Consider the following 21,264-nt stretch of genomic DNA (forward strand, 5'->3'; position numbering starts at 1 on the left):
TGCCTCCACTTTCTTTAATGCTCTTTAATAGGCACGGCCATTACACTTATGAGACATAAAAAGAGCTCCCTGAGGAAGCTCTTACAAAATTGGAGAACCTCTTCAAGACTTGATGTACCTAAATCTATCTAAGCTTCTAGAATTCTTTGCTGAAAATAAATTTACCAGATAATTCAAAGACTGTCACTCAAGCTTATTCTTTCTCATTTCATTTGAGTTCAACACACATCCTGAGATCAACTCCATGCCTGGCTCTGCGCTGACCACCGAGTATATAAAGAAGGAAGGATTCAGGCTCAGTGCTGAACAGGCATTCTCAGCGCTTAAGGAGCTAAACATTAACAGTCTACATAGAATGCATCAGGAGCATAAAGAAAAGTGCACAGGTAGTAGGATGGCACCCAGTAAGGGACAAGCCAGAAAAAAGTCACAAAGTCAGGGAAGACTTTCCAGAGAAGATGATAGCTAAGCTGAGTCTCAAAGACTAAGCTAAGAGAAGAAGTAGAAAAATGCATTCGGAGGAGAGAGAAGAGCCTGAGGAAGACTCAGAGATATGAAACAGCTTACGTGTGTTCCAAGAGAATGAAATTAGAAGTCACCCGTGGTCAAAGACAGCTCATGATGTGGGTCTTAGAAAGAGACCTGCAGACCGTGCTCAGGAGCTACAGTTTATCCTGCAGGGAACCATCAACAGCTTTGAAGCAGGAGAGTAACATAATCATATTTGCATTTTAACATATTACTCCAGCATCTGCACAGACAGCAGAACAACAAAGGGCAAGTCTGACCAGTTACAAAACTGTCATCACAGCCCAGGCAAAGATAGTGAGGCCAGGAGACACAGCCTGCCAGGGCCATGCCCTCTACACAGAGGGAGACCAAGAAGGACCCCGTCGCCCAAGTCGTTCATTCTTAATAGATTTTGTGATTTTATAACCTTACAAAAAATGATCACATTGTGTAATGTTGGATATACTAATTATCTCAATTTGAGCATCACATATTGCACACAGATAATGATATTCAACATGGAATCCCACAGATATGTACAATCAATTAGGTTTCAAAAGACAAATAAGAAGATTTTATAGCCTCAGATTAACTTTTAAGGATTCTCAAATGTGTTTGTAAAACATTCCAAACATAGTATTAATTGAAAATAGTATTAACTGAAGCCTTAAAAGCAAAATTTTTTCAATAGTTTTTACTGTCTTTGGCTTTTTACCCACACCTTTATTTCATAGGAAGAAATACCTCCAGATTTTAAGGGTAGAGCAGATCATAGCAACAGCATGAAAAGAAGGCCAGTTAAAGTGGACAAAGTGTAATAAACAAAGCAGATTAAAGCACCAGTCCAGGTAATTCAAATCCCCCAAAGTTAGCTAATAATATATAACATTATAAAGAAATCCAACCCTGACATTTCATATACATAAAAAATGCACAGCCTCTTCTTCAGTGAAAAGAACTTTAAGATATTTTTGACAACTTTCATCTTTAAATCAGCAAGGTTGCTAAGAAACACTATAAAAAGTTGTCATGTTTTTAGGGGGAAAAAGTATCATTAATAACAATCATCATCATCTAGCCTAATTGAGAATTGTAAGAGACCCAGAAGTGGAATTTTCTAATTAGTTTCTATAATAAGTTACAGTGAAGGGCACAAATGACCTATCCTGATTAGCAATTTCTACCACGGTGTTGGTCTATTAAAAATGTCATTGCCCTTAACACATTTTTTGCAGTCAGGTGGAATGACATTCTATCACACAAGCTTGGGCAGTCTCAGACTTTCTCACTACTGAGGTATCAAATCACTCAGGCTAGATATCTATAATTATATTTTTATATTTACGCTGCTCTTTATACCCATGTAAATATGCTCAATTTTAATTTGTATGTGTACTTTAAACGTTAAGATTCCTGTGCTACAGTGATTAAGTTGTCCTGCTGAGAAATTAAGTGATATATGTGGCAGCCTTAATAAAATACTCAAGGAGATTATAGGACCAATGCAATGGTCTGGTCAGATCACACCTAGAAAGTGATGCTTGGTTCAGCTCCATGTTAGGAGGGACTGTGCCACCTTGAAACACACCCAGAGCAGAGGTAGAAGAATGGAGACAGGACCCCAGACATGGCCCAGGCGTGGGGGCTCCACCCCAGCTCTCCTCTCCTCTGCGCCATGTAACTCATCACTGACGCTCTGTGGCTTGCATCTCAGAAATCTCTCGTGTGCCATCTCTCTTTCCCACTGAGCCTGCAATGGCTGCAGTCTTGGTTCATCCAGTTTCTTATACTAACCTCCAAACTGACTCCCAATCCCTCCCAAATCCCATCTCATACAGTGCTGCCAGGTTCATTTTCCTGACACAATACACTAATTATGACTTTATCCTACAGAAAAAAAAAAAAGGTATACGCTTCAGACACTGTTCAGGGCTCCTCATGAATTTGCTCCAACTCACCTCTCTATTATGTTTCCCATTAACCTCCTTTATCATGAATAACTCTCCTCTTCCAGACATACAAAAGGATCTACCTTTCCTTGCATAATCTCTAGACCCTCCCATATCCATGTCTTCTTTCCATGCTGTCCTCTTGTCCAGACCATCCCAGACTCCCTATATGCAAATGCTATTCACCCTCCAAGGATCCCTTCAAGTACAACTTTCTCCACAAATCCTCCCCTAACAACTTCCACCAAAAATAATCTTTCACTCTATACCTATCTCTCATGACCTACCATTGTAACTTCCTTGAGGAGAGGCTTTGGGTCTGATTTACATTTCAGAGCATGTAGCACCTTGCATAAAGTAAAACAAAGATTGTCAACTGCACTTTGCAGGACAGATGAAACCAGTGAACAAGTATTTTTGGTTCACAGGTGCAAATCTCCAGCTTCTCTTGACACATTGAAGATCTGGCAAATTAGGCATGCTCTCTGCAGTGTAACAGTTTCCCACAGTCCCCAGCAGACTCTACTGCCCCCCAACACTGCAGATGAAGCAGAGGGTCAGTAGCTATTTAAATCTTTTGCTCTCCTGGCTGCTCTCATTTATAGTATCTGCCTGACTCTCAGAGACAAGTAAGTTTATGACTCCTGCAATAAATGATCAAGAAATACATATTAAGGGATGAAGGATTATCAGATGAGCAACACTTGAAGGAAATAAATATGTCTGAAAGGAAAAATGGAAACCACATGATACAATGGCTGTAGTCAGTATTTCAAAGGATATCATATGGAATATATATAAATAGAACAAAATTGTATTTGTTCTGTGTAGGTCCAGAGTCCTAAAAGAGAAATAATGAGGGAGATCACAGAACTTTTTCACTTTAGAATTGCTCGAAAGCAAAACAGACTTCCTCAGTGAGGAATGAATGTCCTTCCCAGAGCTGTTCAAGCCAAGGCTGCCCAACACATGCCAGAGGGTCTGAGACGGGAGGCTGCACTGGACACCCTGCAAGGCCCATTCCATGCAGAGAACCCTGACTGCAGCCCCTTTCCTAAATTCATTTGCTGTCTTATTAGAAAATGGAACACTGAACGAAGTAACATACGGTCTGTACCGGTGCACTGCTTATGGGGTACACACAGCATAAGAAGAGAAGAGGGTCAAGGAGGAAACCTGAAGAAACTCTGTCATTTAGGGACAAGGGAGCATGAAGACCTGACAGAGAAAGGGCAGGCAGAAGGAAAAAGAAACATAAAGATGTTGTGTGTCACAGACACCAACAGGAGAGAAAGTTTCCAAAAATTCCATTTCAAATGCAGCAGAGTTAAATATTGTAAGAATTTTTAAATGCCCATTGGATTGACCTGAAAAATTCTGCAGAGTCGCAGGGCTAGCAGGGTGGGGCAGCGGCTCATGTTCATAAAATGCCTCCAAGTCAAATAAAGGCAGTGTCTCCAGATGAGATTATACATATGCAGAAACTATATCATTAGGATTATGTTAAAAGCTTTAGTTTGATAAGCATAGCATTTAAATTATACTACAATTGTTGAACCCCTTTTTGGCAATTCTTTATGATTTTTATCTTTACGATTTATTTTTATCTTTATGATTTATCATTTTTTAATATAAACAGAAAAAGAAAACTAAGTAGCCCAGGCTATTGACAGCCTTAGGGAGGTCTGAGGTTTCAGCAAAGTGGTGGGTATGAAGTCAGCAAATTTAACTCCTAAAAAAAAACTGTGACTATATGAATTTTTTTATTTAAAAAGACAGCACACTGTATTTGAAGGGGGCACCTCCAGTTAGACAACGAAGATTGCACTCGAACATTTCTCTGTCCTCCCTCCTTAATCCTCACTAAATAAAAAGAGCACAAAGTTCACAAGGGCACTATGAACAAGAGTGGAGACAACAGCAGAAGAGAAATGCCAAAAAAACTGGAGGAAATAGAAAGAGGACTGAAAGGTAGTTAGTGATTTAGCAAAACAGAGAAAGCTGAAAGCTAAGTAATGCTAGGAAGAGGAAGGCCACAGAGGGAGGCAGTTCCTACCACAGAACCCAGGAGCTATGGTTTAAATGTCTGTGTCCCTCCAAAGTCCATGTTAAAATTTAACCCCCAATGCAACAGTATAAGAGCTGGGGGCTTTAGGAAGTGATTAGGTCATGAGGGCTCCACCCTCATGGATGGGATTGGTGCCCATATAAAAGGGCTGGAGGGAGCCTGTTTGGCCCTCTTGCCCTTGTGCCACGTGAGGACACAGCAGCACAGTACCATCTGTGCAGCAGACAGCAGCCCTCGCCAAACACAGAATCCACCAGCACTTTGATCTTGGACTTCCCAGCCTCCAGAACTGTGAGCAACAAATTTATATTATTTATAAATCACCCAGTCTAAGGTATTTTGTTATAGTAGCACCACTAAGACAACAGGAAAGTCTCAGGAGGTGGAAGCGTTAGATACTTCTGAATGTGGAGGTACAGAGTAAGAAACTGAGAACAGAAAAAGGAATTTAAATTCTTTAAAAGCAGTTAAACATCCCAATCCCAACCCCCATGGTAAGGCAGCTACCTATACCCTTCCTGGCAGAGGATGAAGGGAATGTACATTGACACACCAAATGGTGACACTCTCCTGTCTATGGCCACCAACCAGAATGCTGGCAGCTAGGTGTTAGCCATGCCTCCCCCAAATCCAAAACAAAAACAGGAGATGGACAAATTCCAGAGAAATTACTATAACCTACAAAGACTCCTCCAACAACATGGCCAGGCCCTTGCCTGATCACGTTACAGTGAAGTCTAACAGACCTCAAGCCCTGCCCATGTGCACAGAACTTCTGATTTGCTTCTTAAACCCATTCTTAAATGCAAACAAAGAACCAAAGATTACTAGACATCATTTGAGAGGAACCTCCAAAATAAAAGAGAGAGACCAAAACAAACAGAAGAAAAAACCCAGAATAAACAGAGACTTGCAGGGAATAGAAAAGAAGTAATACAGAAAGGAATGAAGAAAGATCCCACATTCATGAAATAATACTGATGCTATACTTTTTAAAAATTTTTTAATTCATAGAATAAGCACAATTTTTTAGAAATTAAAAATATGAGAGAAGAAATTAAAAGTTCAATAGAAAGAATGAAAAATATAAATTGAGCAAATCTACAACAAAGTAGAAGAAAAAGACAAAGAGAAAGGAGGAATTACTGAAAGACAGGGAGAAAAAAAACCAGAAAACATCAATGAAATAATACAAGAAATATAAGAAAATTTCTGAAATAAAAGACAATTATCCTGATTGAAAAGACCCACCAAATGCCCAGCACAGAAAGTGAAAAAAGAACCACATCAAAGCATGCGGTTGTAAAATTCCAAAGCAACAGCAGTAAAGGCAAAACCTGTAAAAGCTTCCAGAGAGAGAAAAAGAAAAAAGGACACACAGAGGGGATTGAAAAGCAGAATGGCACTAGACCTTTCAACCATAACCCTGGAAGCTAGAAGGCAATGTAGCAAAGACATCAGTCATCAAATGAAGCCAAAAATACTTCCGACCTGCACTGCTACCCCAGGCAGACTCCAATCAAGCGTGAGGTGTGATGAAGACACTTGCAGACACACAAGACAGCCAAAAGTTTACCCCTCGCATGCCCCTTTTCTCAAAAAGTTTTCAGAAGATGAACTGTAGAAGGGAGTAAACCAAGAAATTCCCTGAAATGAGGGAGCAGCCCCAAAAGAGGATAACAGGGCATCTAGGAAACACGGGATCCAACAGACAAGGGACTTGCCAGGAGGAAGGCCCCAGGAGTAGCCGTAAAGGAGGCCTGGAAAGCAAGCAGTCCTGATCGGAAGGTTGGTTACATTTTTTTAAGTTTGCAGAAATATTGAAATAGAAGAAACAATGAGGAAGAAATTACAGTGAGAGAAAGGAGATAGGGCATCCGGAGGAGGAAGGAATCCAGGCAGGCAGAGAGCAAAGGCTCTGGATCGTGCATATCCACATCAGGCCTGGACAGAACCACACAGCTCTTCCTCAGTGCGGGGAGGACGGAGGAAGATAAAAGGGCCGAAAAAGGTAGGTGAGGACGAAACACACCTCGCGGTTACAGGATCGATACGTTGCTTGACAGTCTTTATTTTAGGGTGAGGTAGGGGTCCAAGGAAAATTGTGAATGTTTCTGAAGGTACCAGAAGAAAATGGTAAATTCATTTGATGAGGTAACTTTGATCTTAGAGCAGGGCTGTACACACACTGTCTTAATGGAGCATTTGTGCCAGGCACTTCTCTATGCTCCCGCAATGCTTTACAACTCTTACCACATCATATTTACACTAGCACATTAAAGAACTGTGTTTTCACTAGACTATGAATACTCAAGAACCATCTTACCCATGTTTATACAACCCACACTCCCCAAGGTGCCTGCCATGAAATGCACTTTTGTTGTATGGATATATAAATGTTTATTTCCAGAAATACAAAGGTATGTCAACACATCAATACACATGTACTACCTTAAAATGTTTTTTATATGCCACGACAGTCAGCATTCAATAATTTTATAATATACTTAAAAAACAATATATAATATCCCATCACAGATAAATCCCCCAAAATCTGATTTAAGTTCAAATTTACACCTGAAACTGTACCTTTGCTTAGGTACACGTAAAATCCAGAATCTCTTTTGGGAGATGCCCATACATTGACTAAACTCAGAAGAGCAGGGAAGACTACATGAATCTATGACTACTTTATGGACTCTAAATTAAAGTTCAGAAACATTCACAATGAATAAAAAAATCCATGGCTGGAAATCAATACCTGCCTTGCCTAATAATAAACCTAAAGATTTTATGGTTTGAAATATCAAACTTATCTATTCAGAATTAATTTAAGCACAATTGGTCTCTGTTTATCAAACAAGTCTTAATATTTCAGCATATTCTAATTTCACATTTTTTCCAAGAGGAAAGATAGTTATTATTTACTATGAAAAGCACGATATTAATGCTTAAAACTTTGCTTTCCTCTTCCCTACATTTAAGCCCAAAACCAATTTTCTTACAACATCTTATTGTGAATTACCCAACAGCTTTTCCACAAAACATTTCAGATCCATCTCAAATAAAAGCGAGAGTTCTGTTTGGCATTTAAATCTTTGGCTGAATTTAGAGGATGTTTTTGAATGCTATTAGTCAAATTCTTCTTGTCATATTAATATAGTAGAGAAAATTAACTTGAAAAGTTTGTCTTGAATGCCAGATTATGTCAATCAATCCTAATCTTTAGTTTCATAAAGCAGTAAAACAGAATTATAATTATCTAAATGACATAAGTTAATCAACAATTAGGACAAAATGCAGACTGGTACAACTGCATAAACCTTTCTTCATATTCCACAAAGTATAAGTTGACTAAATAAGGTTGTTCCAACATCATATGAAGAAAGGTAATCTGAAAATACAGCTGTGTTACTTGTGCCTTTAAGATCATACAAGTTAAATCAGAGCTCAACAGCTCCATGATGACTTCTAGTTTACAAGAGCACACAAACATATCTTCCGAAATACCTGATTTTGATTTCAGGATAACCTGAATGGTATGTCCGTCGTTGGTGACTTCACAGTCTCGGCAGACCACATAATTTGGAGAGAGGCGGACATCCAGCAGTGAGGGGTCATATCTAGCTTCTCTTGAGTTTAGGTTAATAGGAGACTGGTATTCCCCATTAGCATCAGGAAACACCAAGCCCCACTCAACACCTAAGGACAGAATGAAATAGATTAAGAACAGGTTAAAAAAAATAAGTTGGTAAAATTTAACATGCAAAAACTAGCTTAAACACTTTTATGATCTAACATTATGAAAAGAATTATGATTACCATCTTTATACAGGTGAAATATACTAAATGTGTGTGAATTTTTGCGTTCATTATTTGAATGATCTAATATTATCAAAATATTACTACATACAAAATCCCGAACTAACAAAACATTCCATTTGTATATGTCCACATAGATGTAATAATTTACAACTCTAGGAAATTTAGGTCATCTTTAAATGAACAGGAAAAATCATAATACACAAAAATTTCCTCCGCTCACTAATTCCGTCATGTTCAGTACTTGGGAAACAGCTGTAACTTTCCACATGCTTGGTGAGAGGCAAAAACCATAACTTTGATGCTAGTGAATAAACGCCTCTTAGAAATGCAAATACAGTATTTTCAAGTGTGCATATGTGTATATATACATACATATATTCATACATATATAATATGTACTCCACAAATTTTTTATAATTAAAATAATATATTCTGTATTTGTGTCAATGCACGTAGTAAACACCAGCACTAATGGTTATCTCTGTTAAGAGCCCTAGGTCTTCAGGGATAACTTCAGGAAACTAAGTCAACCCCTTCCCGCCAAGCCCACCGATTCAGCTTGAAAATTAGGGCATGTCTGAGAAGGAATTGAGCCTTGCTAGTGTCCTTCCCAAAACAAACACTTTCTCCCACAGAGCTGGTTTCACTAACGCTGTCTTCTCACGGCGTTGAGTAAAGTGAACCGCTACTCAGAAGACAGAAAAGGCACAACCAGGGCTTGAAGCCTCGCCCTCGGGACGCCTGCAGGTGCGAACCGCCGCCCCAGCCCCGCCGCGGGCTCCCGGGCGCGAACGCAGGCGGCGGGCGAAGGCAGGCGGCGGGCGCGCCTCCCGCCCCGAAACGTGCCAGGCGACTGGGAACGCGATGGAGACCCCGGTGGGAAAGAGGGGACGCGGGGGTGCTCGGGGCGAGCCACAGCAGCAGAGCCCCGTGCCCGAGGAGCGAGCGGGGGGACGCGGCCGATTACCTTCCTCGTAGCCCCACTCCACACCCTCGTCGTCCTCCTCCTCATCCTCCTCCTTCTCGGGAAAGGCGACGGAATCTTCGATGAAGCTCAGGTCAGCCATGGGAAGGCCGCGGGACCCCCGGGCGCCCTGGCCGGCGGTGCCTGCGCCCCGCGGGCGAGCGCGCGCGCGCGTGTGGCCCCGGGTGGTCCGGCCGCCCGCGCGGGGAGCGCGTCTCGGGGTTCCCGGCGGAGCGAGGGAGCCGCGGCAGCTCCGGCAGCGAGCGCCGGGCGCATTATAAACCGGCCGGGGCGTGTCTGCCACGCGAGGGCCCGCCCCCTTCGCTCGGTGGCCCTGGGAGCCGGGGGCACAGCAGGAAAGGGGCCTCGCGGCTACCCGGGCGAAGCCCCCATAACGCGCCGGCGGCCCCTCCGCCGCGCCCTCCCCGCGGGGTCGCCCCCACCACGCCTGGCGCCCTCCGGCAGCGGCTGCTCCTGCTCCGCCTCCCGCGCTTTCCTTCCAGAACACCCAAGGTCATCCCTGAGCACCCCCATGTGCCCGGCATAACCCATGGCCTTTGTCCTCTTATTTATTTTCATCTTTATCGTCCGCCTCCCCCGGGAAATACCAAAAAGAAAGGGGCTCGGAGAGAAGAGAGGTGGCGTGCCATTGATAGGAGAAAAGAGAGGCTGGGAGACCCCACGGCAAGGTAGAAAGGGTCTCCCCAGCCTCAACTTTGTGTTAGTGAGTATTTACGATACTTTTTAAATTCGTCCTCAGAGTACAGTGGAAACGGGCATGGAAAATTTTTCACGAACTTTGTAGCTCCTACATACATTTAAGAAAAAAAATTGTTTTAAATCTAGAGAAATAGATATAATTTAGGAGAATTGCTCCATGAAAAAGTATTCCAAAGGCAGGGAGAGAAAGGTGGGTAAAAACAGGGTGTTTGTTTTTAATTTCAGAGTTTGGAGCTCTGCCACGGGCTCACCTTGCTGTGTACACAGCTCCCGATCACCTAGTGAAGTCGTGTAAATAATGAAAGGGTACACATTGCATAACAAATGGCAGCTTTCCTGTTCCGAAGAGGTCGCATGGTTACCTCTTAAACATGCTTCCCTGTCCAGTGGTAATAATTTCAGCCCCTGTTCCACCTTTTAAAAGCCCTACTTAATAACCCCTAAACGGGTTAGCTCCACTTGTTTCGAAGTATTCTGTGCATAATAAGCTCAGATTTGGGCCTTAAGTACGATTAATTATATGCTCTGTGCACACATCAGAATGTCTGTTAGCAGTTTGAATAGCCTGTTCCTAAATCATACCATCCTTATGCATGCTTAATTATTCACGTAAGGATGGAGAGAATCAGTTTGGGAATTTTTAGGTTCTGTGCTTCACTGCCTGCTCAGCACCTCCACTTTTTTAAAAAGCCACTTCACAGGCTGTTACCAACTTCTCCAGAGAGTGGATTGGGACTGAAAGGGGGTGAAGGTTGGTACTCAAGTCAGTCAGTTCTGCTACTTTCTGGAAGGTTTAGCAAAATAGGTGAAAACTATTGGCCAACTTTAGTTTTGAGGCTATCCTGTGGATTTCAAGCATTCATGTAGTTTCTTTTTATCTTAACTCAGAGACCAGAAAGCCAGCCACACCATTCACTGAGACTAAACTCATTCTTCATTCACTGCCTTCTGAGTGTTCTTTAAGAGACACTCTGCTCTGCACTTTAGTAAGCCTGGGATTGGCAGAAGCAGAAGTCTATTTTCAAGCCATACCTATTAAAAATAATAAGCACTGCTGAAAATATTGATCACTTTCCTCTGAAATTGTTCAAAAAGGAACATTTCATTTATTTTCCCTTTCTTGCAAACTTCTTCACAGTTTTAAATTAGTTTAAATTTCTTTTTAGAAGTATGCTAATGAAGCCCAAACAAAGGCTAAGGAGGGCCTCAATAATACAATCACTTTGCCACTCTAAGCTCATCAGCAATGTCCATTTGCCTCTCCCCCCAAATACGTATAGATATGACATTGTAGCCATTGTGTGACCACCAACTGCTTTTAAAGTATCGCACTAATCATAGAGATGTTTCACAAACTAGAGGACAGCAAAATCACTATGTCAAAATCTGAGTTTTCTGTGAATAAATAGTGTGCTATGTTTACAAAAGATAGGTTGAACGATTGAACTGTTAATATTGAGTGTTGCAGCTGATTGACAGTTTTGCATATGGCCAAAAATGCATCACCATTTGAAAATGCAATTGGCTACTAGACAAACATATGTTGGCCCATATTTGTTCTTTCTGAATTTTTCAGCATCATTTGTATAATATAGCTACTGTATGCAAGCCTAAGGTACCCTGTCCAGTAACATATGAGCCATTTCGCTATGCATCCAAATATTCAATTAACAGCCTTAATTGCTTTGAGACTCTGTGCTTCAGATTTCTGCTAATTAACAGCACCTTAAGACCTTCTCTTCTCAGGTCCCTGTACTATATTATCACCAAAGATGGAATTTCTATTTCTAGTTATTATAAGGTGTCTGTCACCATAAAACCTAAACACACAGATCAAAGATACAGGCCAATTATTTGATTTACAAAATAGAACAAGCTCATTTAAATCCAATATCAGAGAATCTAAAAATAGTCATGCTCTATATTGTGAACGTAAATACTCCACAAATCCCTCTATATGATTTTTAATCCCTTTCACCTAATACTGTATTCAATACCTTAAATTAATTTCATATTGCTCACTTTTAGGGTTTGCATAACTGAGGTCACACATATCGGTGGAACAATTTATTAAAACTAAGATCTAGGGCCGAGCCCGTGGCGCACTCGGGAGAGTGCAGCGCTGGGAGCGCGGCGACGCTCCCGCCGCGGGTTCGGATCCTATATAGGGCTGGCCGGTGCACTCACTGGCTGTGTGCCGGTCACGAAAAAGACAAAAAAAAAAAAAAAAAAAAAAACTAAGATCTATATAACTAATTACTGTTTGATACTAAGAGAATATAAACAGAAATACCTAAAAGTAACAAACTCTTCTGGGTGTCAAAGGAACAGGGGAACTAAGAATGCTTCACAGCACCCCATACCCACACAGCCCTCTCCTCCCAGTCTTTTCTCACCGTTTGCCTGCCTTACAATGACTTCCTTATTGCATTGGTAAGTTTGGACCCTAGAGAAATCATAAACAATCATCACCTTCTTCTTGTGTGCACCTTATGCTCTGGAATACCTCAAGGGTACAGCTAATACATGCATGTCAAGTGGCTTCTGTCCAGATTGTAATTCGTAGACGTCAGTAATGGTAGATTGTGTTCCTTCATGTGCATTGCTGTGCAGCAGATTCCTGGGAGACCCAAAAAGGAATAAAACACTGTTTTTGCCCTCGAGGAAGTCACAGTTCTCAGGGAGTGGGAGGAGTAAATAATTAAGTATAATACAAAGCAACATGAAATATGTTAATTAGAAATGCAAGTACCACTACATCTAAGGAAGGTGTGATTCATACTGAAGGGAACGATCCAGGAAGCTTTCCTGGAAAAGATGGAATTTGAGGCAAACTTAAAAAGCTGAGTGGGATTTGGGTGGACAGCATGTGAGCAAATAGCCCTGTAGGCATGAGCATTGATGCTGAATCATGGAAGTGCTTCTTGTGCAGCCATCCTCTCCTTCAAATACCTTCTGTGACCTGCCAAAATCAATCCAGATACACTAAAAATGTGTGCTTCAGTAAGCTTATGTCTGAAGTAAGACACTTCTGGTTATTTAGTGTTGCACTCTCTTTGTCCTCACACGGATTTTCCACCTCTCTCCCCTGGGTGATGGACACACAAAGGATTACTCAAAGCCCATTTCCTCTGAGCAGTTGAGACACCCCAGAGGGGTTAACTTCCTGGAACCCCCAAAAGAGAGGCATTCCTCCTTTGGGAAATTAACCCTGAACTGGGGTTCTGTCTCATTTATTTTTCAGGCCAGAAAGTTACAGAAAAAGAACATAGGTGGAGTTATGTTTAAGTATAGTTTAACAATAGAAGCTGGTGACATCAGTGAAATAACAAAGTGACATTCCATAATGCAATTTGCAAAAGATTAAGTCGATCCACCAACAAAAGCTTGTTCTTAGCAACTACTGTGTTTTCCTGCAGCAGTTTCCTCAGTATTTTTACATAACAATCAATAGGTTAACCTGCTCTCAAGGGCATCTGTCCTCAAGAGCCAGCAACTTTGCTGTGTTACAATTCTATATCCACAACAGAGACTTTAGCCTGAGGAAAGTTTCCTGTCTTTTGCAAGGTTAACATTCCTAGATGTAATTTTTAAAAGTTAGGTTAAACCTGAAACTACAGGGCTTTGGAAACTAGGCCCTGTGAAATACACTTGCTTTATAAATGTTAGTGTACTCCACAATTTAGTTCGTTGGTCTGATTTTTGTTTTGCCAGGAAGGACATCAAAAATTTTATCACATATGTTTCGATTTCTGAAGGTTTCAAGCTTTGTTTATAAGAAAAGAAGTTTTGATTCTTCCTTTTAAATTTCTTTTTTCATGAGCAGGCCCCATGGCTCACTCGGGGGAGTGCGGCGCTCATAGCGCCGAGGCCACGGGTTCGGATCCTATATAGGGATGGCCAGTGTGCTCACTGGCTGAGCGTGGTGCAGACAACACCATCACCAAGGGTTGCGATCCCCTTACCCATCAAAAAAATAAATAAATAATGGATAAATAAATAAATAAATTTCTTCATTATAACACTAAAGTCAAGTTCAGATTCCCATAGTGGCTAGCCACCAGAAAAAAAACCAAAATTTCTTTCTTCAACATATTAATCTTATATTTCACCTACATAAAGTTACATTTATAAGACGTTTGTTTGACATCTTGGATTTTTGTCTTCAGAACCATCAGCTGCTGGTTTTAGGGTCCACTGTATCCAGGGAAGATTGTATGATTGCTTCTATTGTTTGTCACCTCTTCACTGTGTCACTACATGACTCACTTTTACCAGTTAAATATGAGAAGTGGCATGTGCCCCTTCCTGAAAGAAAGCTTTTGGAGTTACCTTGTGGTTCCACAATCATTTTTATTTCTCTGTCCCACAACTAGCCAGTTCAAGAAATGCACTGCTGCCTCAGTCTGGACCCTGTAATAAAGAAGACCCATAGATCAGAGCCATAGCCAACCAGAAGTTGACATGTAATGCTGTGAGATATAAACCTTTGTTTTATGAGCCACTGAGATTTGGGGCCACTTCTTACAGCAGCATATAACCTAGTGAAAACTGACTGTTAACAGTAGTCCATCAGGTAAAGGTGAGTTTAGGGTAATTTTTATTTGCTCAAAATTTTTGCATCTGTCTTTTTCTTCAAGGTAAAAAAGTACTTCTCTAGCCCGCAAGGAAATTAAACAGTGCCCTTATCTCACCTTGCAAATTTCTTGGAAGTTTTGGTACTGAATAGGGTCCACACAACTTACGACACAGTGAGAAAGCCCTTATCTGTAGAATATTTCTCTCCTCTAAGGGGACAAGGGCAACAGTTCTCTTCACTTCTCTGAGACCACACCAGTTATGCCTGGAGCCTACACCCACATCAGCACCAAATTAACTTGTGCTGAAGTTGGGATGTTTGAGATCTTTATAGTGGTGACTCCTACATCTACCATTATAACAAGCAAAACCTTCTCTAGGGAGCCTTCTGCCAAACAAAGCCCTTCACGCCAGTGGTTATGCACTTTTTCCTGGAGCTTCCATATACCTTTTGCCTTGAAATTAAGATTATATTTCAAATACATATTATATGACCTTCTCCTCCAGTAGACAGTGAGCTCGCCAAGAGCAGGGGGTTCATCCTACTCCTCTCTGCATCCCCCCATGTAGCACATGGTGCACATGACAAGCACTTTGGAAGTCATTCTCCTGTGTCACCAGCTGTTCAGTGAGCTGACTAGATTTTATAAACATGTTAGTGCAATAAAAGTTATGGTTACTAAGGTGGAAGCTTTTAGAGTGTGGTGGGGTCCCAAAAAAGGAGTGATTGAGTTTACCTGATGGCAGGTGTGTCGGTAGGGGCTTCATCAAGGAAGTGACGTGTAAGCTGGTTCTTGAAAGATAAACAAGTGCTCCTTTGCCCACAGAAGAAGGAGGGAAGAGAAGAAAGAAGGACATTCCACAGCAAAAGCTCGAATGTGGAAGTCAGTGTGTGTTCACTTTTTTGATCAAGTTTATTTTCTTTTTCTATGGTGTTCATAAAAGGATGGAATGACATATTTAAATATTATGCCTATGTTTGTTTTAGTAACATAAAAAAAGTCTCAATCTCATAGCATGAGATAAAATACAAAGCAGATGGTATGCTTAAGTGAGTGCACATTGTTGACAGAGCAGCACCACTGAAAATGCATTGAGCCCTTGTCAACTTTAACAGAAGAAGCAATGGCCAAGTTAGAATGGCCCCTTGGCCACACCCAAACTTCAGTTCCCACAGCAACTGGGACACCTCACTCTGATCTACAGCATGCTGTGCCTGTTACACATGATGGCAAACCAGATCACAGGAAAGTGATCATTTGAGCACTGTGGTCAACTCCAAAGATGGCTGCCTTAATTCTTGTCCTCAGTTGGCACATGCTATTCTTCCAATAAAGAGGGGACACTATTTCTCCCCTTCCCCCTTGAATCAGGGCAGGTTTTGTAACTGGCTTTGCCCAATAGACTGTGCTAGAGTGACCCTATGCCAGTTTCAGGATAAGCCTTTAATAGGGTCGGCCAATCCTTCTATGCTTTCAAAAACTAGTCATCATATAAGTAATCCTCCTACCCAGAGACCCCATGCTGTGAGGAAGCTCAAGCTAGCCCCGTGAAAAGAGAAGACGCATGAAAAGAGCGTGAAGGCACAGACATGTGAGTAAAGCCGTCTTGGACCTTCCATCTCACCTCAGCCACCAGCTGAATGCAGCCAAATGAGTGACCCCAGATGACACTACGTGGAGCAGAAAAAATGCCTGTCTGAGTCCGGCCTGAATGCCCAGCCCACAGAATCATGAGAAATAATAAATCAGTTTTAAGCCACTAAGCTTTGGAGTGATTTACTATGCAGCATGGATAATGGAAGCAATCACTTCCTGTACCAGAAACCATGCCAATCACTTCCCAAAGGTTATTTGAATTCTCACAAGCGGCTCAGTAATATCAGCCCATGTTCAGATGAGAAAATGAAGTCTTAGACTTGTCCCCTACGACAGAGGTAGTGGGTGACCTGAGGTCTGTCTCACTCGAGAACCTGTGCTCTGAGCCACCAAACCTCCTGCCTTAGGAGTGGGTGAACTCTCCACCTGAAGAACGCAGGTTACAGGAACACTGCTGGGAACTAAACGTCAACTTAAATGCACACTCCAGCCCTATCACACCCTCTCCCTGGGCAAACCAGGGGACATGTTGTACCAGTTTGGGCACTTGGGGTCAGAAAGCCCAAAACGGAAGAGTAAGAGAAGCTAATTTGGAAAATGTACAATGGAAATTTTTTTTTAATGAGTAGACTTTCTATTTTCTAACTTGTTCCAGAAAAACTGAGCAAAAAGTACAGCGAGTTCCCATACACCCTCTTGCCTGGCCCCGGTCTCCCCTATTGCTAACATTAGTGTCGTACATTTATTACAAATTGAAGTAACAAATATTGATACGTTATTATTAACTAAAGTCCACCACTTACATTAGGGTTCATTGTTTGCATTGTACATTCTATGTATAATTTTAAGACTCTGCTTAGGTACAGAAAAGGGGATCGGTGGCTGGAATGTCATGTTGAAGAAGTTTGCTCCTAAACCACCCCTCCTCGGCAAGCATGCCTCGGTCCATCTCTGCTTGCTCCGGGTCTGACCTCTCCCCTCTGTCCTCGTGGCCCCTGTTTGTCTTAGCCCACTCTCTAGCTTTGATGCCTGGCATCACGCGGCTTCTGTCCAAATTTATTTTCAACCTCAGGCTTGTCCTGCTCAGACCAGCATCCCAGGATTTGATGTCTCTTGATGAACTGTAGCCCCCTCTCTGACTGGCTGGTGATTTACTAATTGCCTGTTATGTATTATGTGTGTAACATGATTTAGCTCATGAATTCATAATAATATGAAAAAAAGGTATTTTTTTATAGATGAAGAAACTGAAACTCAGAGAATTAAGTGCTTTGTCCATGATCACACAGTTAGCAGATGGAGGAGTTAACATTTGAACCCAGTTCTAAAGCCAGAGCTCATTTCATAACCCCTTCCCACTTCTCACCTCAGAGTTAGTCACCATTGTATGAAAAAGCCCATTCAAGATGTCATTAGTTATTCATTCATTCACATTTACAAACAGCTCTCAATGGGATATGAATTGTTAAGTGCGTACTTAGCTAAAATGCCACTCCTGAAAAACAGAAAAGCATTCAAGATGTTTTATGCTAAATATTTCCATTCCGTAAAGAGTTTGTGTAATGAGGAGGAACCAGGGACACTAATGAAATAGACAAAGCAATAAACATTCCTAATGCTAATGGAGCACAGCATGTTTACATTATGATTGGAACCCCATTGATTAGACTTCACTGAATATTCCTTTTAGCACAATTATCAATGATGGAAGAGAAGATCGAGCTTGGTGCTGAGTACATGCTAAACACCGTACTAGACTGACTACACTAGTTTCAACTGAGTCTCTTTATTTAAGGGGCAGTAGCATACAACATGATAGCTTGATATTCCCCAACTTGACAGAGGAGATAACAACAGAAAAATAGTCTAAAACTATGTAAGTAAGATACGATAATTATCAGATCTTAAGAAGTATTTAAAGTGGACCTCTCCAAAATAAATCCAACTTCAAAAGTCTGGTGGAAACACCTGATTAAATGTATTATTATTATTATTATTAGCATATTATAATATGTTGAAAGGCAGTATAGTATAATGGCTTTGTTGCATAATAATTTTTCATTTCGATCAAGTTATTTAACCTCTCTTTGTCTCAATTTCCTCATCAATGGAATGAGGGCAATAATAGTATCAAACCGAAGGGCTATTGGGAGGATTAAATATGTTAATGCAGATAAAGCACTTGAAATAGAACAGTCAGTTCATCTAGAAAGCTTGTTTGAAAATGTACATTTGTTCTGATGAAGTTGATATACTCATAGGGAGCAATTTGAGCACAGTGAGACTTGCATGTTTGTGTATGCCACCTTTGTCTGTGGGAAGCACGAGGGAAACACAGAAAACTGCACCCAGTTGAACTGAGTCGTGTAGGGAATGCACAAAATGCTCACATGCACACACCTCACCATCTGCCGACGACCTTGGCTCAGCTTGTGCTATGAGCTACTCCCGTGCTCATCAGGTGCTACAACCTTGTGTCAGATTTCAGGTAGCCCTCTTTCCACTCCTTCACAATAACTCACAAGCTGCAACCTCTCTGACACCCACTTCCACAAGCAATCATCAGCTCTTTTCCAAGTTAAAATGCCATACTTATTATTTTAGCATTTAACCATTTCTTAACAGGTCTAAAAACTGCTGCCATTTTATTGGGCTCCTTTTTTTTAACGTGTCACTGATGAGGGTTTTGAGTGTCGTGGCCTTAAACCCATTTTCCCCAAAGGACTGTGATTGTTACTGCTGATTTTGCATAGCACAGTGGTTTTTAGGAATTCCTGTGTTACATTGTAGCAAAATGGACCATATCTGGCATGTAATAAACACTCAAATAATGTAACAATTATTGTAATTATTATAAGAAATTGATAGCTGTATATGACTTGTATATTTTCTTAGATCATTTTGTGTTTGAGTTAATTTGATTATTATCATCATTAGTTTGAATACTGTCCATGTTAGTAGTATTATTGTTTTCATATTCAGGAATGTCTTTATGATTTATACATTTGTGATATTGCTCAAAGTGTATAAAACAATACAAGAATCATTGTCATTTAAGGATTTCAAACGTATTAAGTGTCCTACTAATTTGACCATATTCCTTTGAGACCACAGATAAAAATAAGACCTGCTGGTAATCAGCAGGTAACTCTAGGTATTAAACATCAAGATAGTCTGGTTTTAAACAACCACATGTATTCTGGACTAGTTATCCATAAGCCTTTTTAACCCATGATCACATAAATAGGAAGAGGATATGTATATTTCAGGTATGAGGGAAGTAACCAGCAGATCCATCAAGGAGATGAGGTCAGAAAAGAAGGCAAGAAGATCTTTTGAGATGTGAGTTTTCTGCACATTCAAAAGCACAATGAGAATACAAATACCAAGTCTTAGGATTCTTCCAGGTAGACATCAGTGTTACCAAACAAGGGCTCACCGTCCGATGTGCACAAAAGCCTACAGCATGGCACCACTTTTTGAGAAAAGAAGTCTTTATTTCATGAGGTTGACAGGTGTGGAGACAGGAGGCAAGGGTCTCAAATCTGTCTCCCCTATCAAGGGGCTAGGCATGCTTTTAAGGCATATTCAGTGTCCCCAATTGGCTAACTCCAAATCTGGCTATATGATGGGGCAATAGTGGATTGGACAATTCCAGTCAGGCCACATATGTTAATGAGGCAAGACTGATGGGCTGGGACAGGCAAGGGCTGATTGGCTGACAAGTCAATAGCTGATTGACTGATTCTGAATCCAGTCCCTTGGTGGAGGATTTTCAGGTTCCTGCAGTGGCAAGGTCATCTGGAGGGCAAAGTCTTCTCTCTGTGTGTGCTCAGTTTACACCCTGCAAGGTAACATTGAAATAAATTGAGATAGGGAAATAAAACCAGTTTCAGCTCATTTTAGACAGTTTTGTCAGTACTGCAACTATACTACTATAAGCTTTGCTGGCCTGAAAGTGCTCATTCATTCATCCATCCATTCCTTCAGACAATATTTATTGATTAGCATACCATGATGAACTGGATTGGTCTTTGTCCTCAAGGAGCTTACAACCTTGAAAATAGCATACCCCACTGAGAATACCAGTGATAACCATGAGAAACAGGCTTTAGGAATCATGGTATGACCATTGGAAGAAGTCCCAGACCTGGAGAGTTTTGGGGTTTCACACAGAGCTGTTAACAAGGAAAGACAATGCACAGAAACTCTGAATGTAAAACAAAAGACTTTGTGTGCCTTCACCCTGAAATGAAGCGAATGTGCTTCATTCTCATTTGTGCACTTTGACATTAACAAGGGTAGCAATCTCCATGAGAAAGGCAGAAATATGATACTGTAAAAATATCAACTCAATTGTGAAACAAATAAACTTTAATACATACAAAGTTTCCTGAATTTTGTAAATAATTATGCAAATATAAATTAGCTTCATAATCATTATTGTTAAATTGCTTCTCAAATCACACATCTAAAACTAAACTCATTGACAACTCCCCCCACCTTCCCTCACTACCTCACTTTTCTTATGTTCCTATCCCAACTGGGGAAGCTACGACTCATCCAATACAGAAAGCCTGGAACCAGCCTGTGTACCGCTTTCTCTCTCATGACTCCAGTATCCTCTCTAATGCAACCCTGTTAATTCCATTCCAGAACATGACTCTCAACCCCTCACAGCTACTGCCACAGTTAAAAATCTGCCAGCTCTCACCCAGGTGAGTCTGCCCCCATCTCTCTCCTCTATTGCTCATCTACCATATCAGTGGTAGAGGTAACCTCATGTCACTTTCCTGCTTAAAAATCCCTACTGACTTCCTACTGCATACAGCATATAAGATCCACTTCCCTTGGTATTTAATACAAGTGCCTTGAAAAGCTGGCCAAATCTTACCACTGAACCACATTTAATTGACTCTCTACAATTAAACCAAAACTCTAACCACTCAAAACCTACCATTAACTACAAAATATCCAACGTGTCTTTCATGCTTTTGGCACATCATGCTTTTGGCCTAGTGTTCCTTCTTTAACTCATGTCCTGTTCCTGGA

At 41.1% G+C, this 21,264-nt stretch overlaps 1 protein-coding gene across 1 annotated transcript in view; it reads right to left on the reverse strand.

Moving 5' to 3' along the window:
* The window catches only part of CA8 (carbonic anhydrase 8), an 87,022-nt gene extending 77,603 nt beyond the window's left edge, over positions 1–9,419 (reverse strand). Inside the window, exons 1-2 of the mRNA XM_063080004.1 lie at positions 9,320–9,419; positions 8,038–8,229 (exon numbers count right to left, since the gene is read on the reverse strand). Coding sequence (XP_062936074.1) covers positions 8,038–8,229; positions 9,320–9,419 — 292 coding nt within the window. The remainder of the gene's footprint in view (positions 1–8,037; positions 8,230–9,319) is intronic.
* Positions 9,420–21,264: the final 11,845 nt, after the last annotated feature.

This window comes from Cynocephalus volans, chromosome 15, assembly GCF_027409185.1.
Source record: "Cynocephalus volans isolate mCynVol1 chromosome 15, mCynVol1.pri, whole genome shotgun sequence".
NCBI lineage: Eukaryota > Metazoa > Chordata > Mammalia > Dermoptera > Cynocephalidae > Cynocephalus > Cynocephalus volans.